At 41.1% G+C, this 27,681-nt stretch overlaps 1 protein-coding gene and 1 long non-coding RNA gene across 14 annotated transcripts in view; both read left to right on the forward strand.

Annotated features, from left to right (window-relative positions):
- ASB7 (ankyrin repeat and SOCS box containing 7) overlaps positions 1-11,013 on the forward strand; it is a 30,826-nt gene extending 19,813 nt beyond the window's left edge. For 10 of the 13 annotated variants that reach the window (XM_058422401.1, XM_058422402.1, XM_058422403.1 and 7 more), the window contains one exon: positions 6,166-9,829. In XM_058422401.1, the coding sequence (XP_058278384.1) occupies positions 6,166-6,305 (140 nt within the window). In that variant the 3' untranslated portion in view covers positions 6,306-9,829. Of the gene's footprint in view, positions 1-6,165; positions 9,831-9,990 lie in introns of those variants that run through there. The other 3 variants (XR_009208303.1, XR_009208304.1, XM_058422404.1) reach the window with 3 other exon arrangements.
- A 265-nt stretch (positions 11,014-11,278) lies between these two features.
- LOC131378643 (uncharacterized) lies at positions 11,279-27,676 on the forward strand. Its single transcript, XR_009208298.1, has 4 exons — positions 11,279-11,546; positions 22,130-22,243; positions 24,272-24,388; positions 27,547-27,676. It is a non-coding gene; the product is annotated as an uncharacterized LOC131378643 (long non-coding RNA).
- The last annotated feature ends 5 nt before the right edge of the window (positions 27,677-27,681 follow it).

Genomic DNA, 27,681 nt, shown 5'->3' on the forward strand with positions numbered 1-27,681 from the left:
TTGAAGTCGAATGTGATTTGAGAATATTAAAACTTACAAAACAAATGCAGGAGATAGAAAAAACGCAAAGGCTTAGAAAAATACGTAAAGGCTTAAATAAACTTCAAGATACTAGAAATTTCAATTAGGGTCTTTAAAGAAGGGGATTTTTAAAAAGCCTGGAAGTTTCCCCCTCCCCATAGCCGTCCTTTAATTGAATCTGTGTTCAGCTGAGGAGCTGCTGCTCTGTGTTGAGGCAGAGAGCTCAGGAAATGATCTGGCCAGAGCAGTGTGATGTGCCTGGTGTGGCAACAGGTACCAAAGAATTCAGTTCAGTTCTGGAACAGCATCTAAAGGTCACCCGGTGAATTTAACTACAAATGTTTCAGCTGCATTGCTTTTTCTGATTTTTCAAAGGGCAGATCTTTGGCTTTGATGAGGGAGTGTAATTTTGTGTTTAAATTTATATAGCACTGTAAATGTGCAGAATAACTGAGACAGAAGTTCTGTTAAGGAAATCCTTATACATCCTTCGTCTCTATCCCTTGGCTAAATCAAGATGAGTTTTCAACTAGAATTTCTTTTTAACTGGAAGAAGATTTTTAAAAGTTTCTCTCTGCATGGTTTTAAGTTTTATGAATACAGAAATGTCATGGTGAATTAAGTAGATTTCTACATATTTTATTTCATGGATAATTGCAAAGGAAATGGTATTTTCATGTTTGTAGTAACATAGAAGATCTTTACTGGAATCTCAGGCTTTACTTGTTTCCTTGGGTGCTGCGGGAAATCTTGCAGTGATGATTGAGGTCTGCTTTGTCATCCAGTTACTCAGGGAACTAGGATAAGGGGATTCTTTTATAATTTTCTACTCTACAGCTGACTATATGAAGTAGTTGAATCATATTCTGTAGCTATATACAGTAATTTACTTTGAAAGAATTTTTTAAGAGGCCTTTGTAAAAAAAGATTAATTTTTTGTATTTTATATGTGGCATTTAAGGTACAGCCATGCTCTAACTCCTGTTTATGCTCCTATGCTGTACTCTGCAAGAATAATTTTAAAGTAGCGTAACAATGCATCTTAAACCTGTCTTGATGTTCAGAGCACTTTACTTACTGTCTCCTAAAAATAGATAAACATTATGGTGTTGAAATTCTTAGCTGAATTTCCATAGCAATTTCAGTGAGACTGAATTTACAGAGATGTCACAAATTTTTTTTTTTTTAAAAATACCTTTGCATATACCTTCATTTCGTTGCTAAATGCACCTGTTAAGTATAACGTTGAGCCTTGCTGACATTCTGCTTTTTCATAGAGGAGTTTTCAGTCCAAAATAGTACATAATTTCTGTGCCAGATAGTCTGAAATTTAATAGACATCTAAAACTCATTGTGGGGAATTATTTTTCAGAGACCAATGGGAACGTATGTCAGGCTCAGAGGTTCTAGCGGAGGCATAATGAACACAATATTAAATTAGAACTTTTAAAATAGCTTGTAAATATCCAGTTAAAAAGAATCAAAGCTCCCCATGTCCTGTCGAGCTGGAGGAATCTGTTCACGCTTTAAATGAACGCTCTGTAATTCTACACTCATCCTCCACGTCTGATATGAATCTTTTAGACCTGTAGATTTTTTGATATTGGCTTTTTCTGAGGTTTTGAAGGCTGGAAAACCAGATATCCTCTCCAATTACCCTGCTGTTATTTTTACAGGGTACAAGGCAGTGCAGTTGCAGAACTTGAGACCTCACTGCACTGAGCAGCCGAATTCCCGTTGGGCTCAGCCTCAGCCATTTCCTGGGTGATCCCAACCTTTCCCTATGATCCCGTTCTTGTGCATCCTCCCCAGCGTGTTTCGTGGCTGCTGGCTGTGAGTTTCCAGTTGATAAATTCAATTATCTTTTGCATTTCGCCCCCCCCTCAAAAAAGCCAGCAAGTTCAGAACTCAGTTTCATTGTTGGCAGTAGCTGCATTCCTTCACCGCTGTGAAATAAGGGATGGATTTAAGGGTTTGCTGCAGAAAGAAATACTTTTCCTGATATCCTAGAGGAACTGAGCTGTTGCCAGCATACATCAGCCTGGTTTCAACATATTTTGTAAAATGTTTCAGAAGATTTTTATTTTTAAGTTGCCTTTGTAGCTAAAAAGAAATTACCAAATGGTTTCTTGCTACTGTTTTCAGCCTTTCAGAATTCCCAGGAGGGGCAGAGGCTCAGTTTGAGAAATTCCACTCTAAGGTTTTTTAGAGAGATGCATTAATATTGTAGAGAAAACTGTGGGCGGCTTCTGAAATATGTCACTGATGTTATTTTTCATTTTTTAATTTCTTCAGAAACAGCCTGTCCACTTCAAACCAATGACACTGATTGTTTGCTTTAAAAGTACTTTTCTTTTAGTAGTTGGAACAATAGATCAGAGGGGATCTTCTTGCAGCCTACAATGTATTAATTTCAGTTATTCCCATGTTTTCTCTTGGGTAACAGAAAGGTCAGTTCATGATTTTTGCACTGTATGGTTGCGTGTATTTTTTTGCTCTGTATCTGCTGTGGAGGAAATGGGTAGGGATTCCCCTTTTCCAGCTTTGGATGCAAGTCCCCAAAAACCAGTGTTGTCAGAGGCATCATAAATATGCCTTAATGGTCCTTAAATATAGACTTAGTGGGTGAGTTGGTGTTTTATTTCTTGGGGAGCATTGTCTTCTGCAGAGGGAAGGCACAGCTATAAATGCAGAGTAGTTTAAACAGTGCCACAGTTCTTGGGCCAGGTAGCAAATCCTGAATGGAGGTTTTGTCTGTCTCTAGGATAGAACAGCAAACTTTCATACCAGAAAAACCTTGCAACTGCAAGAAGAAAAGGAATGGAGTTTTGAGGGGAAATTCAGATTAATTGTAATAATTTCTTGCTGTTAAAACATGCTTTTTCCTCTTTGCTTTAGCAGCAAAGGCTGATCTTTTAAAAATAATTTAAAAGACTCATTTCGTTATTCAAGTAAAATAATTATTTAAATGGAAGAAAGCTCAGAAACTTACTTTGTTAGCAGCTGAAGAACTGATCTAGGAAAACGCTTAAATTTTATATCTATTAAAGCCTGCTGCATTTGGATTAAAAAAATCAAAAAGCAATTCCTCTCAATTCTTTAAGCTCATGATTTACATTTCTTCTATTTGGAAGAAGCTTCTCTGACAGGTTTGGGACACTGTACACGAGAATTGCATTGCTGGGGATTTCTGCTTTCCCTTCCAGCACAGAGCACAAGCTCTGGAAGGCAAAAGATGAACCATGCATCTTTTTCCTGTAATTAATACTTCTCATTTATTTGATTACCGCTTTAAAGCTCGCAAAATAAATTAACTTCAGTGTGTAATGATTTGGTGAACAAACGAGCAAATCCAGAATAACAGCAACAAGGTGGCCCTTCAGGGATGTGCTGGATGTTTTTAAGGTGATCAGTAGTTTTATGTGGCTGTTTTGCATGATAGTGGTAATTAGGCCAAGCGAACTTTTCATGTTTGTGGGGTTTTTTTGTTTCTTTCTCTTTTAATTCTCTTCCTTTCCAGCATATTTGCCTAAGTAACTTCCCAAATTTGTGGTTCAGGATACAACCAAAGTCGCTACTTCCTAATCGTTTTCAATGAGAACTTTATTCATCATTTAACTTGTCTCACTTTGCCAAGTTACTAATAACATTTTTTTTTTTCATTTGCCAAACTAAGGTTCACTGACATCGGTCCGTAATCCTTTATTTTTTTTTCCCTTTTTCATTCAGATGCAACCAAGAATGAGTAAGTGTTCCAGACACCGTTTCTAATAAATCACAAATGCATTAATAACCCTGGAATTTGCAAGGCGTGACCTAAGACACCAGCAGCCACTAGATGTAGCAACTGGTGCTTAACACTGGAAATGTCCATTGTTAACACATTCCCAGGAAATATTTTTTAGGCTTATCAGGGGAAAATGTCATACATTTGATAATCGGGTCTTTTTGAATGAACTGATGACCAATTTCTTCTGGGTATTTTAAGTTGTCTGTTCCTTTATGTTCCCAAAACCCACGTAGGATGTTAATTAAAAGGCATTTATTTCTGAAACCAGAAATCAGTGTCTCATAGCTGATTTATTGTGTACTCTGCTACAGAAAATACACAAAGACCTCTAGTCCTTTATCATTTCTAATGCTGCTGTTTGCAGTGAACTTTTGAAGCAGTGCATCCTTTCTGAACCGTGTTTTAAAGCATCAGAACCATTTCTTTATCACCATTAAGATTTCTTGGTTTCTTACCAAAATAACTTTCCTTTCCCTGAAGCTTAAACATTCTGCTCTTGCCTAAATTCTTTCCTTCAGGTGGAAAAACTTCCAAGAAGAGGCCACTGGTAGACAAAGTAACCATTTGTCTGTGTTCTAAGTCATGGGTGAAGGATTTAACTAAAAATAAATCGACGTTTAGGTGGTGATAAGTATAATAAAAGTGTTTTTGACTTACATAAAGGAAGCTCAATTTTTCATGGTTTTGGGGGTTTTTTTGTTTTTTTTTTTTTTTTTTTTTTTTTTTTTTTTTTTAATTTCAAACCTAATTTCTTTAAAAGCAGACTGAGACTATTTTCATGCATTACTTCTGCTGGTTTGCCCTGGATAATTTTAGTGCTTAAGATAAATCCCAGTGTCTAAAAAAATCCCTACCTGTCTGTCAGCCCATTTCTATAGATACCAACAGAAGCACCTACATTGTTCAGGGTGCTGAGTATTTTGAATTTCACAGTCATCAGGTCCCATAACCAAGTCTTGGCTTGGAGGAAAGAAAGAAAAAAAAAAAAAAAAAAGAGGCTTACACAGTTAAGTCGATGATCAAAATATTGATTAGCACAGCTTTGATGTGTTACTGGAATAACTCCAAAAAAGCTGTAGCAGAATGAGGAAAAAGCACAAAGGCAGGCAGTTTGTTCAGAGGTTTGGAGTGGTTCCCATGTTGGGGGTTATTAACTGGAGTTTTCAGCTTTGGGAAGAGGTGCTGAGCATGAGTGGAGGATGGAGGTTTATATAAAGGTATGTAAAATCATGACTGGCGTGGGAACAATTATTCATTATTTTCCTTGTAACTCAAAGAATGGCAGGCATGCAACAAAGCCATCAGGAAGGAGATCTAAAATAAATAAAATTACTTTGTAGTTTTCCAGCCAACGCCTAATTATATTGTGAAATTTGTTGCCACAGGATGTTTTGGATACTGAAAGTATGAATGGGTTCAAAAAACACTAGACAGATTTACTAAGGGCAAGCTATTAAAGACACAGATCTGTGTGCAATCTCTGGGCTAGGAAGGCCCAAGGCACCAGTGCTGAAAGCTAGAAGGGTTTATTGGGGCAGGATTTCTCAATATCTCTTGTTCTGCTCTTTTTCTCTTTCTTTCTTTCTTGGGATCCATTGCTGGGTGAATTCAGATACGAGACTAAATTTTAAGATTATTTTGGATAGAGGGACCAAACCCCAACTGTTTCTCAAGGTGTTTGATTTTGAGTAGTTTCCTGGGAAGAATGAGCTTGAAAGAGAATTGATTATTCTAGGAGTAATGGAGTTTGTGTGATGTAAAGCTTTTCCTCTGTGGACAGTGTTTAATTCACATCTTCATCCCTTTCTGTTTGATGAGGGTTTGGCTGCATCCAAAGCTTGGAGGCTTTATCTTTTCATCAGAAGGGAAAGAAAACCCCAGTCTTTAACTCTATGACAAGATCCTGGAGTAACTTTTGTAAATCCTCACTCTCTAGGGAAACTTCCTAGTCCTGTTACAGCTGAACTTAGAAGTGTCTAGTTTGAAAGAAAAGCAAGGCTGAGGGGTTTTTCCCCCCAAGGATAGAAAAAAAAATAAATCCACAAAATTTAAATGGAGAAGTTCTGCAGTTCTGTAATGCATAAGTATATGTTGCCACCTGGTGGGAATCCTCACATGGGTGAAATCACTGGCATCAGTAAAATTATGTGCGTGTTAAAATGTTTTTAGGATTCATCCTTCGATTTCATTGAGTTCATTAAAAAGGTATTAATTTGTAATTCTCTCATAATTTTCCCCTTCCCTCTCCCTCTTAGGAAACAGCAAACCCCTGTCATTTTGCAGAGTAAATGATGTCTTAAAATACCTTTAAAATGTGATGCTTTGATTTTTATATGTTCCTTTTGTCTTTTCAGGACAGCCCAGAAACTTGCAAGATCTATGCCGAATTAAAATCCGTCAGTGTATAGGCCTTCAAAACCTCAAACTACTTGATGAACTACCCATTGCCAAGGTCATGAAAGACTACTTAAAACACAAATTTGATGATATCTGATATCCATGAAGAGAGGAACTCTGAGCAAGTTTAGTTCTATTCCAGATACTGAAGAGGCTTGTTGCCTTGCATAAAGTATATCCTATGCAAATTCTGATTTTTCTGTGAAGTCAGAAGGCAGGTATACACTTCCTGGGGTTTTTTATACCACAAGCTAGAAGGTCTTAATTTTTGGTTTCTTGGTCCAAGTTTACAAGGTCCAAGCTTTCTATACAATACTGCATTTTAAAAATTGCTGTTGGTTTTTTTTGTTTGTTTTCACATTTTGTGTGCAGACTTGCAGTGGAGATGGAAGGCAGCCCCTCGAGGGAAGTGGTTGGTTTGAGTTGGCATGCTGAGCAATGATGCAAGAACATAAAAATTTTGGAAATCAAGGCACCGGTCCTGCAAAAGGATACAGATAGACCTCCAGAGCCCTGTTTTTTAGGACCCCTGTCTCTGCCAGGTGTTTGTTTGTTTTTGCAGGACAGAGGGAAGAGTGGAGAATCAATGTGTCCTTGGGTGCTGTATGAATATAAGCTGGAAATTGAGGAAAAAAAATGCAGTTACCCTGTTCAATTTGAGGATCTATACATTGGCAGTCTTTTCAATTATTTTTATTTTTGATCTCTGGTATTTTTCTTTTCCTAATTACTGTAGTTGGGATTGCCCAGAAAATTCAGGCCCTCTTTCCCAGCATTCCCTGTTGAATGGGCTGTTTGTGAGTCTGTTTTTACCAGTGACAGTACACTACAGAGAGGCATGGCCTCTGTATTTTCTACATTAACTTAAGAGGAAACAAAATCAAATTTTTTTTGACGCCAGCGTATTCTGTTGCTCATACAGTGCCTCCTGTGCAATAATCTCTCTGATGTATTTTCCCTTGATGTGTGATTCCCCCACTATTCCTCATTTAGGCTCAGTGCATTATTTGTGAGAGCAGGAGCTGCTGCCTCACTGTAGTGTTGATGGGACATTACAGAAATGATGCAGCAGTTGCTGTTCACAATTATTCCCTGAATTTCGTGAATGTATAACCTGCTTTATTTCACTTTCAGTTGAGATTTTATCTACGGGTTCTCAAGCCAAACTGTGTCCTCTTTAAAACAAAACAAAAAAGGAAATTGGCCAAACCATTTTGTTTTAAGAGCAGTGCAGGGGCCGGGGGTTGTTTTGATTGCTCTGAGTTCAGTTTGTTTCAGGTTAGAGAGCTGGAAGTGCACATTAAGTTATTAGCTAATAAGAAGAAAAGCCCCACTGTTATTGAACGTTCAAATTTTGCAATTAATCTGAAAGCAGAAACTGAGAGGAGTGCTGAACTCTGGCTCCTGAATGTGTCTCTCAAACCACGTATCGAAAGATCCGTTGCAGAGTTTTGTTTCTGATAGGAAAAAATTAATTTCTTGATCAAAAGATTGGGCCAAAGTGTGCAGTTGTTTCCCTCCCTTTATTTTCAAGGCATTACAGACTCGGCATAAGGTTCTTACTGATGTGCTCTACTTTCATTTTGGCATCTGGCTCCAAAAGGGCCCCTCTGATAGTAGGAGTGCTTTCGTACCAATTGCACCAACTGGAGCGGGAGATGGAAGGAACGATGATGGCTTTTAAGTTTCACACTGTCACTTTCAAAATAGTTAGTATTAAAAATAGGAAAAGCAAGGTTAAGGCAGGTAAACTCCTATTATTTAACTCTGCTAGTTCCTTTTAATATTTGACAACCCTGGACTGCAGCTCCCTGAGAATGAACCTGATCACTGCTAAGGGATGCAAGGACAATTCTCTGTCCGTGTTGTGCCTGGTATTGCATCAGGTTTCCAGACAGTAGGGGAATTTGGAGATTCATGGCTCAGAGGCTTGGGAATGGGGTGTTGAACCTTTTTTTCTCCAGCTTGTACCAGTTCAAGTCCAGCCGCTGGAGCAGTGACCAGAAGTTCACGTCTCAGCAGTGGGAGTGAGCAAGTCCAGCCTAACACTGGGTTGTAGAGCTTGTAGTGCTTCCTCCTGGTTGTATCTGTGGAGTAGGGACAAGCGGTGGGGTGCGAGCAGGAGCTCGAGTGCGTGGCTCGAGTCTCTTGGCCCCTGTGCAGGGAAGATCAGCCATTCCAATCCCTGAGCTCTCCAGTGCTGAGGCAGGGCAGACTGGCAGGTTTGAACACAAATCTTCCGATTTCTGACACGAAATCAGGATCTCTTAAAACTGTTTTCTTTAAAAAAAAAAGAGAATACAAAACAGACTTAGTATTGTTCACTACACTTGTAAGTTGGTCTAAACCAATGTCTCCTTCCCCACTGAATTTTTACAGTAATATTTTCTAAGGTAATCTAGAGTATATTTTAGTTGCAATTCTATATTAAGGCAAATTATTTGTTGTGTCTGTTGCTGTGACTGAAGAAAATTATGAAAGACTTTGTTGGTAACAAGAATGCTATTTAATGAAGAAATGTGTAATTCCATTATTTATTGTTTGAGGTTTGTTTTTTGGTTATTTCTTTTAAGTAACTGACATCTGAAAGGGAACACACATATGTTTCAGGCCAGTAAAAAGCCTTTCTTTTAAATTAATTTTCATCTTCTCCTCTCCCCAGGGCGGAGGGAATCCCTCACCCTTTTTTTGCAATGCTAAGCCATCTCTTGTAGCTGGTTTCTCACCTTAATTCTTGCAAAGCACCACAGCACCCGTGGCTCTGAACCTACTGATAGTCCTGTGCACTATCTCTGGTTGTCCATGTGCTAAAGTGCAGATAAAGTAGGATTATTCATTGATAATCCTACCCAAATTTCAATAAGGGGGAATTTGGTCTTTTTATTATTATTATTTTCAATATTGTGCACAAATACTTTGAAGAACAAACTGACCTTTGTTTTTCATTTGGACTAGAATGTGGAAGGAGAAATACATAATAGAGACTTGTGATGTAGCCTCGTTCCGTTACCTTAAAATTCACGGTTGAACACTTTTAATAAACCTTAAAAAATTGGCAAACACACCAAAGAATCAATATGAGTAAAAGACTCTGATCATTAACAAACTGCAAACCTCATCCTTTAAAACAAAGCAGAAAGTTTTTGTAAATATTTATGTTTATAAATGTACAGCAGAGTAAGAGTGTTTTTTAGATTATTTAATTACCATATTTCTAAGCTATTTACATTATAGACAATACTTGTTAGTTTGAAAAGCTTGAGTGGGTTGTTTTGTTTTGGGGTTTTTTCTTTCTTTTTTTCTTTTTTTTTTTTTTTTTTTTAAATTCACTATCACTCATGCTTGGGATAACTCTGGCTTCCTTGGAATAGCGTGGAAAATTTGGTTTTCCGGCTCTGGTTGGCAATCATAGGAGAAACATCTGGACAAACTCTTCAGATAAATACCCAGAGGCAAAAGAAAAGATGTGACGTCTTGACCAGGATGGGCTGGTTTGGAGGAAAAAAACTGCCCACAAGTGCAACTTCCATGCTGTGTTACCAATACCATCATGTATTTTGTTCTTCCTTTGCAATGTAAGTTTTTGCTTTGGGTCAATTTGAATTTAAAAAAAAAAAAAAAAAAAAAAAAAAAGAACAAAAGAAAAAAGTTAAACCTGGTTAAAACCTATTTTGGGTTTATGTTCTGTTTATTTCTAATGTAATGTTTTAATAACATAATACCACTTTACACATTTTCTCTCAATGTTTGTCTGTCTCTTCTACTCTTGTTCCCTTCTCCAGGGTACGTGATTCTGTAATGGGACTCCAAATGCCCCCACAAGCAGGAGTTCAGATGTCTCATGGGTTGTAATGTGATTTTTTTTAACAGAAAATATGGACAAAACCCTCATGGAATAGTTTGGGGTGGAAGAGACCTTAAAGCTCATCCTGCCACGGTTGAGACACCTTCCACTGTCCCAGGCAGCTCCAAGCCCTGTCCAGCCTGGCCTTGGACACTTCCAGGGATCCAGGGGCAGCCGCAGCTTCTCTGGGCACCTGTGCCAGGGACTCCCCACCCTCAGAGTAAAACAAAACTCACTCTAGAGCTGGGCTTTGGAAAGGGAAACAAACTGGTCCTAAACTGGGAGTGGTTGGGTTTTCCCTCCTCAGATTCCCGCACAGCCACTTTGGGGTTTGCTGACAGGTTCACCTTTCCTCCTCAAGCCTCGTGCACGCATTAAGATACAAAAATTACCAAACAAGAGGCTGCGATTTAGGGTCTATTTACTACTAATAGAAAAGGGGGGAGGTGTATATGGATGTCCCTGATCCACAAATAGAAACTGGAACATTTGGGTTCAGTCATGAGAAAAATGTACGACCAAAAGTTGCAGTAATGTTTTGGACTCTTAAAAATTTGGAGAGGAAGGAGACTGGGTTTCAAGACATTATTGCTAAAGGGTAGCGGGGGGAAAAAATGCTGTTTTCATGGCTCAGTAGCAAACTGCACAAACATCACTGGGACAACATTCACTGTTCAACCAGCAGTTGTGTTTAGAGCTGCTGCTGCTGGTTTCTAGCAGACTGGCCAGGCTTTGGCTGGACTTTACTGAATGCTGTGCTAAAGACTTTGTTCCTGTTTATGTATCGTATTTCCTGTATGAGTGTTCACTTGTGAAGTTTAAAACAATTAATGGCTAATGTTACTACTTGGGAAAACCTGATTTACAAGCTGTTGACAAATGATGTGTTTGGAATATACAGTCTTTATATATATTGGTAGAAGTGGGTGATAGAGAAGCGTACTTGTTTTATATGGCAAAACATGGGGTTTTTTTACCATAGTGAATAACAAAAAATTAGAGCCTTTGAAAGAAAAATTATCAGTGCAAAGAACAGGCTTTTCCCAGACAGGCTTGAGTGAAGCATTTAAATTCTCTTTGCTCAAGTCTCTCCTCTCTGCTTTGGTTGGGGCTACCACCACCTCAAAGGTTTTATCCTGTTCTTGGAAATTGGAATAGGTAAAGTGTGCTTTTTCCTTTATCCCTGGCACACTGAGTCTCTGCTGTAGGATTCTACTCCCTGACTTTTTTGCCAAAGTTAAGCTCAGCATGTGATTTAATCCCAGGGCAATAAGAAACAAAGCAGGTTTATGGAACCATGCTCCCAGGAGTTCTTCAGCTGGTGCATTCCCCAGGGCACCACAACGTGCAGCTGGAACAGCAAAAACCTGGGATCGAAAGCTGCCCTGACTTTTATTGGGAAGTCTCCAGCTGTCTAGTGAAGAAGTCAGAGCTCCAGCTGTTTCCTCCACATCTGGGCTCTGGTGCTGCTAGCTGCTGTTGGTGAGGTCCCAGGTAAGTTCTGGATGTTGTCACGTTTGCAAGAAGGATGTTTGACGATCTCCAGAGGTGCCTGTAAAGGGTCTGGAAGCATTTCTGAGCCTTCTTCAGACTTGCAGGTTTCTCATGTGGGAGAGCTGGTGTACACTTAAAACAATTGGGTTTGAGAGTGATGGGTGCTACAGGGTCTGTATGTCCCTCACTTTTGACTTGATCTGTTGCAGTGTTTTACAGACCCCTCAGCATCCATTAAATAGTCCTAAAAAGGGTGAGAAAGGTGAATGAAAAGCTTACAGGCAGTAGGTTATACAAGAGTAAAAACTTTTAGGAGGAAATGTAGGTCTGTGGGTGATCTACAGCAAAGCCACCTATTCTTTCCTAAAAATCATGAAATTGGCCATAACTCTTCTATTCTGACTTGCAAAAATAGAGTTTATTTATAGTCTTAATAGACTCCAAATAGATCATCTCCTGTTCTGTCACAAGTAACTGGAAGTTAATGGAAGTGTTCTACTAAATTCTGTCCTCATTTCTGGCTTGGACCATTGTAACTCCACTGAAAGTGGTGGTTACTCAACATTTAATCTGGTGTGAAAGAGCAAATAATTGCTTTGGATGATCAGCTTGCAGTCCTGCTCCTTGGTTTATGGCCTAATGAGGAGAGTATTTTTGGAAGGTATTTGCGAAACGCTGTGAAGGAGCGCTGGGAGGGTTTCTGTAGTTCAAGCCAAATTTATAAGCAACCAGCAGACAATTTTATTTTTCTCCTGAAAACATTGCCTGTTTTGCTAGAGTTACTTAAACTCTGTTATCTAGTCCTGAGTCGGTGAGAAATTTCAGTTTGATGTTCCATTCCATATCTTGAGAAACTTAACAGGTCTGCTTATTCTCTAATACAGCAGATTGAAGTAGATCTGCAATGAAATGTAAACTTATTTTATTTTAAAGACTTAATTAATTTTGAAGCCATTAGAAATTAAATTTTGTATACATTAGCACAGCAACAGGTTCATATGTTCTTTCCTGAGTGTGTGATTGCTTGCAGTGTGCATTCACAGTATGTTCAAAATACAAGGTGATGAGTTTGAAGAGCATCTGTGGATTTGGAGCTGTCAGATCTGCCCTTGTCCATGATAAGTCAAAGGTGAAGCTGGAAAAAGTTTCTGTCTATGTCTTGTCCACCTACAAGTGGGATTTTTAGGTTCTCATCTGTTCCTGCCTGACTCTAGCATTTGCATGGAGTAAGAGAAATTTAGATTCAGCTTCATCTCATGCTTGATTTTCAAACCTCAGCATACCCAACTGCAGGATGTGGGTTACTGAAAATGACTTCCAAGCTGTGTCTGTCTCGAGCAGCCCAACGTGAGATCCATCCCCTGGGTCTCTTGGATATTGCTCATCTCATAATGGATTTTAATGTAGCTGCTAGGAAGCAAAACCAACTAATTTTTAGAGAGCAGTCAGTCTGAAAATAAAGTGCCCAGGATGTTTGGTAAGAGGATGAAGTTTAGATGTGTGTGGGATTGTGTGAGGGAGAGAGCAGAAAATGTGCCTTTTGATCTTACAGAAATGTTTGGTATGTGGGTTGCTGGGCTTAGAAGTTTGAACGTCCTTAATATAAAATAATCTGTGTGAGTATTTGAGTCTGTTCCTTTTCAACTTTGTGTGAGTTATTTAATGGTTAGTGAGCCAGAAAAAAAATCACTGTGTTTCCTGATGGTTCGGGCACCCTCCTGATGAGTGGAAGACTTGAATTAAAAGTTCCCACTCTGAACCAGGCAGAGCAATTAAGGATGGGGATTTGTACTTGCATTCCCACTTTTTAGTGCTGTGATTACAGGTTTGTTAAAACTGTGCCACAGAGAGAGAAAATAACAAAACTGTTACACAATCTCCACGGCTGACCCCAAAAGGTCATTCAAAGCAGGTTCCCAGCTGGATGGAGCCCAGTCCTGATGTCTCCTGCTCTTGTGAGCAAATGGCTGAAGCTCATGGGGCTTTTTTGTCCCTGCTTATCTGTAATCCACCTGAGAAAATTAACCCAGGCCTCGTCAGGTTCCGTGGAGGTGCTCAAAGCCAGGCTGGATGGCTTGGAGCAGCCTGGGATAGTGGAAGGTGTCCCTGCCCATGGCAGGGGGTGGAATGGGATGAACTTTCATTCTCCCAACCCAAACCAGTCTGTGATTGTGTGGGCACCCACCTCCTTCCACCTCTGGCATCAGTGCTGACTTTGCCTCTTCACAACTTGTGTTCCATACCTCACTGAGGAGGATTGGGAATGAGACATCCCTTGCTGCAGAGGAGCCCATCCTAGCAGGTGGATTGAAAGGTGTCTAAGTGAAAAAATCTAACGTGATGTTAGTTTTTGTGATATTGCTCAGGACTTTGCTTTCTTGGCTAAATACTCAACACTTTTTCTGATAAAACTAAAATATCTTACCCTGCATTTTCATTGACTTCAATTCCAGATTTCCAGTGTTTCATTCCAGATCACTTATTTATCTTATTTTTTTTAAAGACTCTAACACTTAGAAAAGTTCTTTCACATCACAACCAGTTACTATTTTAATGAATCAAACTGATTAAGGGAACAAAAAATGTTACCATGACATCTCTGCATTATTAGTACTGTATCCTGTAACTCTGCTTTTAATTTGTTCATGTCCAAGTAAATTAAATTAAGGGGCTGTTTTAGGGGTCTCATCAGTTATTTTCAGCCAATAGTAGAAAACACTTTAATGATTCCAAATAAGAGTTCTTTGAAAGGTGTCCAGATAGGGGCAGTTTCAATCTTATCTGATAAATAGCTTCAGATCCTCTTTGCTGCAAATTGAATCTTGTGGTTTGTGTTTTCTTCTTTCTGAGCTTGGGCACATTGATTATTTTCTTCCTCCAGCCATTTTGCCAGCATTTTTGAAATCTGCCATTTTGAGCAAAGAAGAACTTTGCTCAACTTGAACTGCTTTCATGATTCATTGATCTTCCTTCAGTCTTAGTAAGAGAACAACTTTTAATGGGAACAGACTCCTTGTTTTAAAGGGCATTTTTAATGCCCTCTATATTTTGCCCAGATGTTCGATATTTTATCCAGTATTTTGTTAATTTGAAGTTATCTTGTCAATTAAGTAGCTTTTTACCAGATACATGGAGCATAACAGTTATTAGTGTATTGGTATACAGCTGAACTCGCTGGCTTTGAGTATTTCCTGTGCTTCATAAATACTTGTATAATCTGTTGTGCAGGCTCAGCTGTTCTTAATTCTAATGTGATTCATATTGTGCTTAGAAATCTGACATTCTTGGCTTGTCAGAAATATTAATATATGTTAGTGCCATATCTAGCGAAAATTGACATGTTTTGTGCAGGGCCTTAATTTTCACTTCTTTATATTGCAGCATTCCATATTGAGCAATGCAGCTTTGTTTGCTTTAAAATTTCCCTCTCACCTTCAGCCCTGAGAAACCAGAAATAATTAGATTATATCTTTCTCTTGGCTCGCATAGTTTTCACTTGTAGTGAATTATGCCATGCAAAACTATCCCTCCAGTGAGAATTTGGTTGTCATTGTTAAGAGCTACATCTGGACTGTGTAATACTTCATGTGTTGCACTACAAAGAGCCTTTGCCCGTGGCTCAGTCAGAACTGTACCTCACCAGTGAGTTGGAAGAGCTCTTTCCTCTGGCAGAAGTGCCACAATTCACCTCCCCTTTCTGCTGTGGATAAAGCTGCTGGACAGACAAAAACGTTGCTCTAGACCTCCAAAACTGAAATGACCCTAACTCTTAACAGCCCAAAGTATTACAGCAAACCTCCATGTGGACAAGTTCTGTTTCCTCATTGGGTGATGGAAGGCCAGACTTCCATGTGCTTGAGCCAAATACTTTATCCTGGTAGCTGGATGAAAGTTCAGCATCAGGAAGGAAGTTTGAATGGACCTTTAAGGTCTGTATGATGGTGAATGAAAAGCCTTTTCTCTTCAGCCCCTTCTGTGTTTAATTACCCAACCGCAGAGGAGCTGAAGCTTTTGTTTCCAGGTTGAGTCCTGATTTCAGCTGGGAAGTAATGAATGTTGCTGTCTCTCTGTACAGTCTTTCATCTTGCTGATGATATCATTTTCTTGTATAATCATGGGGGTAGTAAATGATTCCTATTCAGACTTCCCCTTTAAAATAGAGATTCCCTCGCTCCCCACGCTGATTTTGCGGCTGCCACGCTCTTAGCTGGTACAGACCCACCAGGTCTTTCTGAGGCTATTTTCATTCTGATAAGACACTACAGACCCTTCTCTGGAGGAGTCTCTTGGTTGTGAGGTAACAAAGAAGCAATGCCACTTGGTTGCCCAGAGAAGAGCACAAAAAATGTGTGGACTTTGATTTGGGGTGTTTGTTTGGGTTCTTGTTCTCCCCTTATCTTCAGGGGAGAACAAGTGCTCCAAGCAGAAATTTCCTGCAGAAATCCTGTCAGCAGGAACCTTGGTGGTTGCTCTAATTGCGGCATTAGAGCTGGTGCTGGAGGAAACACTCTTGTTGAAACAAATCTGGACTGATACTGAATTGAGGTAGCAATTAGGTTCTGTCTGTTTCTGTCCATGCAGAGGAAAATGCACGGCTTGAAGCCTCGTGAGTTTCCCATCCTCATCCATGCCCTCTCCCATCTCCTTTCCCCAAATCTATTACAGAATCAGCAAAATCAACTCTTCTGCATCAAAAAAATCTCCTTGGAATTGAAGCCTTGTCTGCCTGTTTTGTGTACTATGAAGAAACCTTGGGGTTTTACTGTAGTGTATAGATGAAGTCTGGCTCCACAGCTGGCTGTCCGTGTCGAGGTGGTGGCATCTGTTCCGAAGAGAGGAGATGAGCTGACACTCGGTGAAGTTCCCTTGACTCATCTGCCTTACCAGAACATACCCCAGCATAGATACGTCATGGGTTTTGAGTAGGATTTATTCTCAGAGTAGCTGCTCACAGCTGCCTCTCATTCCTGCCACGCACAGATGTGAGGTTACAGTAGGGTTCTTCCCCAAAATGATGGATTGTCACCATGACCTTGACTTATGCTCCCACAGAGGTTCATGGCCATAAAAACCACTTTGTTCAAGAGTAGTGGCCGTAACAAATAAGCTCAGCTAACCCCTTGTTTTTTCACTTTTACTGATTTCACTCTTCTGCTGTATGATAGTTCATACAGAGAATTGGATTTCAGTGACTTTGTTTAAACCTCCTTATCCTTATCTAATTAATTTGAATGCTTTAAAGATGATTCATATGACTTGACACCCTTGTATCCAAATGCTCTTTCTTTTAGATGGAAAGTGAAGGAAATGGCAGACTAGAAATTCAAACGGGTCTTCCTTTCAGTTACTGGAAAAAGGGGGGCTTTGGGGATTTAGGTATTTGCTTAAGCTTTCACTAGAAAGCACTATGTTTTTCCAAGATCTGGTGTAATGATAGCCAGCTCCCTTAAACACAGTTTCCCACAAAATGTTTCTTGAAGGGAAGAGTTCAAAAGACCATCACCCCTGTTTCAGCACAGAGCAACTTCACCACCTGTTGCAGAGGGGCACCAGCGTGTTTTGGAAGTTGTGGCTTCACCCTTTGGCATGACCACTTTTTGACACGTCAGTAGGACCCAGAGCTAGGTACAACCCATCTCCCTGTGCTTCCAGCGTTCTGTTCTTGGGAATTAGAGTGTATCCCACTGAAGAAATTGGTGGGAAAGGGGAGCAGGACTGTTTGAAGTCCCCACCACAGGACAGCTCTGGCCTTGTGGCAGATTTTTTTCAGATTTTGTCAGCTCAGTCAATAAGGACGCACTGAAATGAAAGTTTTCTGCTGTGTAATGAATGCTTCTTGCTAAGCTACCAGGAATGGCTTGGCTTTGCATAACATTTTGTGTACTGTGCCTTCCAGAAGGCGTGGTGTGAGTAACAAAGGCAGGGTTGAAAGATGCCGTGGGTTCCCTTCCTCCTCATGGCAGGACTTAATGATATAAAGAGCACAGTATTTCATTGATGTTTGTTGCCATTTCTGCTTGTGGGCTTTTCACAATACTGTGGTCAGGAAGATGACAAGATAAAGGATGACTAGTGTAGATCTGCTCCCTCTTGTAAAATAGGAATAATTCCCTTTTCTGATTATATTTCCTCTCCCCTCCCTTGGAAAAGATGACTCAGAAATCCATGACAAAGGAAATAAGTTCATTTGAATTTCTATGGAACCTTGAAAAGCCGCTTTTATAAAGTCCTGTTTATAGGGGGTTTTCAGCAGAGGCTTTTGACGAGAGCAGGAGGCAAAACCGAAACCCATGGTCCAAATCCTCTGGTATCAGTGGGTTGCCCTTGGCTCTTGGTCAGTATTGCAGTTGGAAAATGAGACCATTACTCATTCTTGGGGGTTTGCTGTGGGATCTAAGTCCTCAATAGCTGTAATATTAGAAATCTCTACCATACAAGGAAAAATTACGGTTAGCTAATCTCAAAAAAAAAAACAAAAAAAAACACCGGCACAAAATTAATTTTTTTCTATTTGGAGGTGAGAGAAGAGGGACCTGGCTGAATGCAATGACTTATTTCCCTGTGTCTTTACAAAATTTCTAATGTTCTTCTAAGTAAGAACTTGTATTCAGCCTTTGGTTTTGACAGTATGTTCAATGATGATTGTATGCATTCAGAAGAAAAACTTCTTTTCTCTTCTTTGAAACAGAAATCTCCAGCAGATACAGAGATGAAAACGTGCCTGTTCTCAGTCCTGTATGTGTGTTTCAGGAGCAAAATGGTCATTTTCTGTTCTCAGGATGATGTGAAAAGATGCAGGGTGCTGAAAACAAGAGCAGCAGTTTTACCGCTCCGTTATGGATGCAGAATAGGTGCATTTGTGTGAATGAACTGACATTGCATCAATGGGCGCTTTATGCCAAAAGAAACTCTGGTTGCCCTTGTCACAAGTTGACGTTCGAGTGGCCATCAGATCTGTAAGAGTTCTGAATTCAGTTTTCAATCTTTGCTCTCCATAATTCATTCTGCTCGACTCTTGCTGATACCAACAGTTTTTTCCAGTCAATACTACTCAGAAAAATGTGGCAAATCTTCCTTTTTTCCTTTTGGATTGATTATCTTGAAACAGAAGCTCTAAAGAGCTAACTAATGTGTCTTTAAAAGATGTCCACCTGCTTTTGGGCATGAGTATGGCAGTGTTGGACCCAATGTTTGACAGCAGAACGATCTCTGAAGTTCAGAAAAACCTCTTTGAGTTCAGGCTGTCAAGTTATTTCAGTAAATCAAATTTCTCTACACTGAATTAACTGTGTGTTTTTAAAAGCCATTTTTAGAGCCATATTTAGAGAAATAATATAATGTATGATAGGTCTGGTTCTGTGTTTCTTTTATTTAAACAGTTCTCAAAATAACAGGTGGCAATAGGAAGGCAAATAATGGAAATTATATGAGGCCATGCCTTGAGAAATGCTTTTTTCTTACATCAACATTTGAGTTTATTTCTCCAGGGTTAAAATCTAACAAGTGACTTCTGCACTTTTCTTCCTAATTTTATGCCAGTCTGCATCGGTGAAACTCAGCACTCGGTCTCTGTAATATGTTTATCTAGCCCAAACCCTGACATTTCTAGTATTGAAAATACTTTTATTTCATTAAAAATACAAGGAGCCGGGGAGATTTTGTAGATAATCCTTGGACAGGGTCACTTCTGGTATTTTTTGAGTGAATTGTTTTTGCTAAATAGCCCACAGAGCCAGTCAGAGGCCTGGGAATCGGCGCTGGATCGCGTCTGGCAGCCGCTCCCGGGGTCCTCGCCCAGGCAGGGGACAGGGCACGGTGTCACTTGGCCCTGCCACGGCCGCTCCTTTCTCATGGCTCCCCATGAAAGCTGACCCCGAGTTTCCCAGACTAAACATTCGAGATGTGTAATGGCCGTTTTAGGGTCAGAAAGAACAAGACGCGAACGGGGCTCAGCCTGGGAGTATTCCTCTCTATCTCCCTGGTTGGTGCTGGAAAAGTGCATGCCTGATAGAGTCCTTAAAGATGGATAATCTCTATAATGGAGCCTGCTCTTAATTAGCAGTTTGTTTTAATATGCAGGTTTGCATTTTGAATTCTGCCTTCCAGCTCGTGTAACGCAAGGCTTCGTGTTTGCAGCAGTCGCCTGAATACCGAGGGTTTTCCCCTCAAACCACCATTCCTTATTGAGGGTTTCTAGCACTTCTTTGAATATAAGCACAGCGGTTAATGGATTGTTCTCTGCTTGAGTTCACTTCAGGCAGTTATTTGCATGCACTCCTTTTTGTAATAACAGAATTAGAGGGTGTGTTAAAAGGACTTACAAGCAGCAGATGAAGCAATAAACAAGCAAAGAGCATTTGTATGCAAATGCTCTAAGTGCTTTGTCATGTTCTGGGATCTGTTAGCCACCTCCATGCTTCCAAAACTTCATCCCCATCAGCTCTTTGTGCTGAGGCTTTGTGCCAAAGCCTGGTGAGGCCAGTGGGGTTTCCCACCTCCACTGGCGGGCTTTGGACTTGGGTCTGAGAGAGGAAAGAAGCAAATTGTTACCAGTTACTCTGATTTTTCCAGGAGCTTCCCTGTATCAGGAAGGATTTTCCTGTGCTGGGAAGAAAACCAACTCACAGGAATAGTCCAGCTCTGGAAGTTTTTGTTGTTGCCTGTATTGGCGACTGGCTTGATCTGGTGACCTCAAGAGCTGAAAGCTTTCCAGCCATTGAACCTGTTCTGCCTGCATGAGACAGCCAGCAGCCCCTTGAGCTGGAACTGGGAGAGATTAGCAGTTTTTGTAGCTTCTGGCAAAAAAAAAAAAAGAGGACAGGAAGCCTATTGACCAGTGTGTCAGAGCTCAGTTTCGTTGTGTACAGCGTATGAGTCTGTTGGGTTCACCGTAAAGTTATCCCTGAGGTTTTCAGAGTAGGTGATTTCCATCCTTCTCTCCCACCCCTCGTGCCTGCAGTGTCTGGAGTAAGCTATGAGAGCCTTGAGAAATCCCTCTGTTCCTCAGCTGAGAAAAGCTGGAGCACTTCCAGACTCCGTCCCGCCAGTGCCGTTACATTTTTATTACCAGGAATTTTAAGGTGCTGTTGTGCTGCTGGGAATGAGTGAAATCTGTGTTGCTTTTATATGGTTTTTGAGTTGTTCCAATGACTCTAATAAGCTGCTTTGCATTATAGGACAGGCAGATCAGTATCTCAGGAGACCTCCTAAGTTTGGCTCTTTTTCCTTGGGCTTGATAAGCAGGAAGGATGGTCCCTAATGGCAGGAGAGGGACGGAAGGAACAAGGAGACATGTGGCATGTGCAACCTGGAAAATTTGTCTCTGAGCTTGACTTGACTCCATCCAGGGAAGGAAGCTGATGCTAATGGCTCTGCATGAGATAACAAATTATCCTGGAGCATGTGTTTTCTGTATTCATTACAATATGTCTTGGGGGGCGGAGGAACAGGATGTAAAGTGTGTGCTTATTTCTGGAGCCTCAGGAGAGCTACCCAGATGTTGAAAAGAAGTAAGGAAGAGTTGGAGATAAAGGAGAAGGACCTCCAGGGCGGGACTGTAAAAGCTGATCCAGAATAGGAGTCATTGTGTTTTGCTCACAGTCACACCAGCTGGCTTCAAGTGGCAGGGGAGCTTTCCAGACAAGCTGTGGACAGTAGGAGGATAAATAAGGAATTTGGTCCAAAAGGGTGAAACAAAAAAACTGAGGTCTGCAATACACCCAGAAATAATTATTTAGGCAAGCTGTCCTGTAGAGCAGCTGCTGGGTAACTCGTCCTAATGCAAGCCTTAGGTGCAGTCAGAAATTTGATGATGCTCTGTTTGTTGATAGTTGTTGTGCAGTTGTCTTATACAAGATTTTTAAGGAAGTACTCTGGTAATCCCATTGCCACGTGTGTTGGAGCTGGTTCCCTCCGTGCTTGGCTGTCAGGGACTGCAGCAATGACTGATGGAACTCACTACACGTGATCATTGTGTGCTTGCAGTGTATGTTTTTTTAATGAATTATCCCATTCTGGTCCTTCCCCAGGGCTTTCCCAAGATTTTCCTTCTGTCCTGTGTAGGCTCTCTGCAAGGACAGCAGCAGGGTTGGTGCCCCACTGACCCAGTGTGGTTGCCTGGTGATGCTTCCTTTTGTTCTTACTTCTCTGGTGATATTTTGCTGTATTTTAATTTAATCTCTGCTAAAACCACAGTTCAGGATCTCTTCTGTTACCCTGAGCATGTCATGCTTTCTTGTCCTAATTGAAAGGTATCTATTTCTCTCCACGCACACACTGCTGTAGAGAAAAAACCCTACAAATTAATAAATAAATAAATAAATAAAAATTCCAGGCTTCCCCACTATTCCCTGTCATTTTTGTGTATTTGCAAGAATCCAGATGCTGCTGCTATTACTAGGTAAGGAAAGCCAAGAGCATCTGGCTTCCTTGTGAGCAATATTGTGGTCTAGTTGTCCTGAATTCAGTGAGTAAACTCTAGTTAGTTAATTATTCCAAAAAAACCATAACCTTGTGAGATAAGGAGCTAGGACCCCGTTTCCTGCTGTCCCTGATGTGTTCCCATGTCCTTGCCTTTCTCACAGCTGGATTTTCAGAAGTGAGTTCTGCCTTAGCAAAGCCCTTCTTGGCGCAAACTTCTCGGATGCATCGATCAAAGAGACTGGGGTGGCCACAACCTTTCCAGAGTCCCAAAGGAGGTCAGTTCTCACTCTTCCTCTGCTCCAGGGAAAACAAAGATAATCAACAGGGGTTCATTTTGATGGCTTAAGCAAAATATTTGAAAATGGCAGAATTTTATCCGAACTGTCGTCACTCCTTGCGTCTGTTGGGGTGAAGTGGGTGGATGCGGAGAGCAAATCAGCAGAGAGCTGTGAAGGCCAGGATGATGGGCAGTGCAGTGCAGCTGACAGATAATGGGATTACATCATCCATTTCCTGGAAAATGAGACGTTTCTGGCCAAATTATTCCAGACCCCAAATGCTTAAGTGAGCTGGAGAGTTCCTGGAATATTTTAGGCAGATATTTCAGTAGTCTAGGTGTAATGTGATTAAGGATGAGTAACAGCAAGATATGAGTCAAGATGAGGATTTCTGGTAACTCTTCTGTAGGCCAGTGAGAATCACAGGCGAGGAGAGAGAGGGAGACGGAGAGATGGCCAAGACGTGAGAAAAATTTAAGTCATTTAACCTTTTTCAGCTGAGAGTGGAGCTCTCTAAATAAGATTTTTTTCCCACCCCATAGGAAGACTCATGAACTGGAAGTATTGAAACCCCCAAAAATTCCATGAGAGAGGCAAAGATTAGGGAACAGCAGAGAGCTTCCATGGTTTGGAAGAAGATTGCGCTGGTGAGATTTTGGAAAAAGCAATTCTTGTATTTGCAGAGTGGGGAAGATGATTTCTGGTTACTAATTTCAGTTACCTTTCTGTGGATTTGATGTTTATGTCCAGTTGTAAGACAAGGACAGAGACCTTAGAGACAGGCTCATCCTCAGTGCTGGAATGTGGAAAGTGACTCGCTGGATATTGCCGACGGCTCAAGACCAAGAGGGATTTTACTTGCTAGTTGTTTGGCAAACTTAAAATGAAGCAAATAGTGGACAAGGAAACTGTACATGTATTTCCTTGGTGGTGAATGTAAGGAAGATACAGCACAAGGTTTGGTACTTCAGGGTGGGAGGATGGAGGAACTGCTCCAGTACTGAGAGAAGGATGCTCATGAGCTGACAGACCTAGATCACTCTTGTTGAAGCAGGTCCTCCTCCCAGAAGGGCAAGCTGGTTTCTGCTAAAGAAATCAAGAAAAACTTAGAATTAATTAGAGAGACAAAAAGAACACACAATATCAACATAAATAAACCTTTGTAGCACATCCAGCAACTTTCCATCAAAATCTTCGGAACCATAAATATAAACCAGGGCTGTACATGCCTCATCCAGCTGTTGAAATCCAGGTGCTGGTACGTTAAGACAGGACCTGCCTGTCTAGGCTGATCACAGGTAATTGTGCTTGGGAGGCTCTTTAAAAGACAGAAAAATGCTCCCACCCACCCTGTGATATGTGTCATGCTCTCAGCAGTCTGTGCTCAGCATGTCTGGCAAACGTGAGCTTGTCCTTTCTCATTCTTGCGAGATCAGTTGGTCAACAGTGTCTAATTATGTCGATCGTGAGTGCCTAATTATTTTGATATTTATTGCCTGTTTCGACTTCGTGGTTACAGGCTGTCTCCTGGAGGAGACATGGAGTGTGGGTGGATGGGGGTCAGGGAGGGCAGAGAGGTGGTTGGGACTGAGTACAAGCCATATTCTGGATTTTGGGAAATGAATCCCTTTGTGAAAGTGAAGCCCCGTGATCCATATTGAGTGTCTTCTAAATGTCAAAGGAAATCAGTCCCAAAGGATGGGGAGCTGCCCACAGGAGAATCCCAGTGGAGTATTTGGTGTTGAGATCCCAGCTTGGCGGGGAATGGCAGCTACGTGCAACGCACTCTGCTTCTGGTTTTTTATGGATCTTTCTGGGTTCTGCAGGTGTGAATGAAGTGGATCTTTCTAAAGTGTTCAAAGCTTCATTTCAAACCAGCAGCTCTTTGTCAGTCTGAGCAGTTGCCTGGCAGATGGAACCTCCTGGCCCCCTCCAACCTCCTGTGCGTCATCTTCATTATCACTAAATTAGCTGTGTTGTCATGTGGGATCTTAAGAAATGTGGTTTTCTTTTCCTTGAATCCAGAAATATTAAATGACGTGATGTTCCTGTTACACAAGGTGGAGGCAGGAATGGAGGTGGAGCAGAGCAGCACTCAGAGAAGGAAAAGGAGCTGTGGCCAAAGCCTTGAAGAAAGTCGAGGTAAATAATAATGCTTCTGTTGCCCTAGAAAAAGTAATAGGTAGGAAACAAGACCTGGAATCATACACTGAACATACTAACATATTTATATCTGGAGTTCTGTACATGGCACTTAAATTCCAGGAGAACAGCCTTGGAAATCTCTATGTTGCTTTCTGAAATGCTATTAAGCAGAAAGCCAAGAACCAGACCACCTGATTATGGGACTAATAATTTTTGCAATAGAGTTGTTTTGAATTCTTACACATTATTGAAAAGAATGAAAGGAGATGTGTTGAGTTAGTCTGTGCAGATTTCAGACAGTGCAAATGCATGCAAGTAGAAAATACTGATGAAAAAACCCTGTCCTGCAGGTGCTCCTTGATCTTTTAAGTTGGTTAATACACAAAAGCAGGTCTAGAAGAGGCAGCAAAACCTTTTGTGCTGAGCAGGACAACACAGAGACTGAATCTGCCCAGAACCTGGAAGAAATGTCAGTAGTTTGTGTGTTTTCCCGATGGAAGGGAGGAGGGGGTGGCTGTGGGAGTCCCAAGCACCATCTGCGGTGGGTTGGGATCAGTCACAGGGAACATGGACATCCTGTTCTCTCCCTTATGTTTTTCAATCATAAGAGACATCTCACGTTGACAGTAGCTGCCCAGAGGAATTTAAGATGAGGCCTGCATCAGCAGATCTGATCCCTCCTGGTGGCTGCTGCTGGTTTGTGGCATCTCCATCCCACAGCCCTCACTGCAGCATCTGCCATTGCTGCCTCTGCTCTTTGCAAATCCCTCATAATCTGGGAGCTGAAACATCCCAGACAACGAGTTTCACAATGAAATTACTGTTGTGCAGGAAACACACTTTCCTTTTCTGACTGATTATTTAATGAGTTTTACCCTAATTTGTTGATGTAATGAGAAGAGAGTGAATTGTTTCTTCAGCTTTTCCATTCAATTTGTCTTCATGCTTTACTTCCAGCTGTCATTCATGTACACTTTTCTATGCATACAGCCTGTTTTTATCGCTCTTCTGCTTTCATTACAAACTCTTGAGATGTAGGGAAGGGCAATTCCAGAGCTGGATGCGGTGCTCAGAGCAGGGGTGAGCTGTGGATTTTGTGGGAGTTACCTCGTGTTCCCATCATGGTTCAAAGGCTGATGAAATTCACACTGTCATTTTCATAGAATCACACAAGAATGTGAGTTGGAAAAGGCTTTTGAGGTCATCAAGTTCACCCAGCACTGCCAAGGCCACCACTAACCCATGTCCTCAAGTGCCACATGCACACATCTTTTAAAGCCCTCCAGGGATGGGGACTCCACCACTGCCCTGGCAGCCTGTTCTTGCAACACTCCACAGCTCCAGCTTTGAATGCCCTGAAGGATTTTGCACTGTTGGTGAAATAATTCCTTTTGTATTCACTTTTATGAGCCAGTTGTGAATATGGACCATCCACAGTGTCTCGTCCTCTCTGCCAGAGGATGGGGAATGCCAAGGCTGGAGCTTTTCTCACAATTTGGTAAGAGCACATCAATTCTAAAGGAATGGGCTGAAAAATTGAGGGCAATCAGAGTGGAGCAGAGATTTCAGCCTCTGAACAAGCAGATGAAGGAGGAAATCAGGGATAAAGGAGATGTTTTCAGACAGAAATGAGTGGCTCGCTTTTCAGGGAAAGGGGCAGAAACAGGAATATTTGGTGACAAATATACCTGACTTTTTTTTTTTTTTTTTTACTTTTTCACTCCGTCAGATACAGTCAGCCACTGGAGACGCAAGGTTAAGATATTTTCTGTAATCCAGGGGCTCCATCTGCTCCTTCAAGTGCTATTGCTGCTGTTCCAGTGGGGTGTTTTGCTTTCGGTCAGTTAAAGTTTAATGGGTTTGGTCATTCTGTCTCAAACCCCTCGTAGTTCAGCAGCTACAGCAGGACCTCTTCTAAACTTCTACAAGGAAAATCATGCAGACAGATGAAGCAGCTTCCCGTAAACAAACTAAATGTACATTGGGGTAGAAATTCATCTTTTGAGACATAAACAAGAAAAGGACGTGTACATGGAACAAGGAGTGAAGCTTGGAATGTAAGTGCCTGGATGTCCAGTCCCCTCTGGATGACCACTTGAGCTGAGAGAACACTGGTAGACAAGAATCTATTTAAGAGGAGCCCTAAAAACAAAGTGAAGAAACAACTGATTAATCTTTGTCTTGGATAAACATTTTAATGGGAATATTTGTGGGATTTAAGTAGTTCGAAAGTCACAACTTGAGGGATGAAGAAGTCTCCAAAAAAAAAAAAAAAGTAATCATGATTCCCCTATTCCAACTCCTAGTAGTAAGAGTAAAACCAGTAGCTGGATGCTTCAACACAGAAGATTTTTAGACTTTGTATTGGAAAGGAAACAGACTGGGTATTGCACATCTTGAGTTTTTCAGTGGCTGGAAAATAATGAAGGAAACCCCTTTGCACAAGGGCTTGTGGGGTCTTGCCTGTGCCTGCAGAAGGGATGCTCTGACACAGGCAGAGCTGAATCAGCTGCTGGAATTTGGATTTGGTTACCTTTGCTGCTAAGCTTTAGACTTGTTACCTGAGACACTCTTCTGTTCTTCGGTTAACTACAAGATCCCTTTATTAGCTTTAATTTTAGGTTGCCCAGAGAAGCTGTGGCTGCCCCACCTCTGGAAGTGTCCAAGGCCAGGTTGGACAGGGCTTGGATCAGCCTGGGACAGTGGAAGGTGTCCCTGCCCATGGCAGGGGGTGGAATGAGATGGGTTTTAAGGTCCTTCCCAACCCAAACAGTTCTGCGATCATGATTTCTTGTTTATATGGTTGGGAATGCTGGTATTGCTACTGTGTTGCAAAGGAAACAAATTACTTCCAAAACCAGCAGCCTCTTTAAATGTTTCATTTGAAAATACAACACAGGATGCAATTTTTACCCAGGGCAGCTGTGTTTGGCTTTGTTTTCAAGTGCATGCAGCTCCCCTGGCTGCTGCTGCGTGGCTGCCGTAACACTTCACAGGAGGAATGAGTCTGATGTTCATATTCCCTTTACTGTCAGAGGCATAGTTTTCACGTTTTACAAGTCATGATCTATGCCTTGTTAAGAGCTTTAAAAAGCATTATTCCAGGAAGTTATGTTACCATATTTCTTTCTTTCCCACCCCCTCCCTTTCCGCAGGGGATGTTCTGCTCCGCTCCCATTACGAGCTCTACCTCTTCACATGGTGTTTGTAAACACTGCAGATTCCCTGCTTCCCTTGGCCAGCACTTTCCTCCCCGAATTGGATCGTCTGAAATCAGCCCTTGCAGTGAG

This window comes from Hirundo rustica, chromosome 13, assembly GCF_015227805.2.
Source record: "Hirundo rustica isolate bHirRus1 chromosome 13, bHirRus1.pri.v3, whole genome shotgun sequence".
NCBI classification, from domain to species: domain Eukaryota; kingdom Metazoa; phylum Chordata; class Aves; order Passeriformes; family Hirundinidae; genus Hirundo; species Hirundo rustica.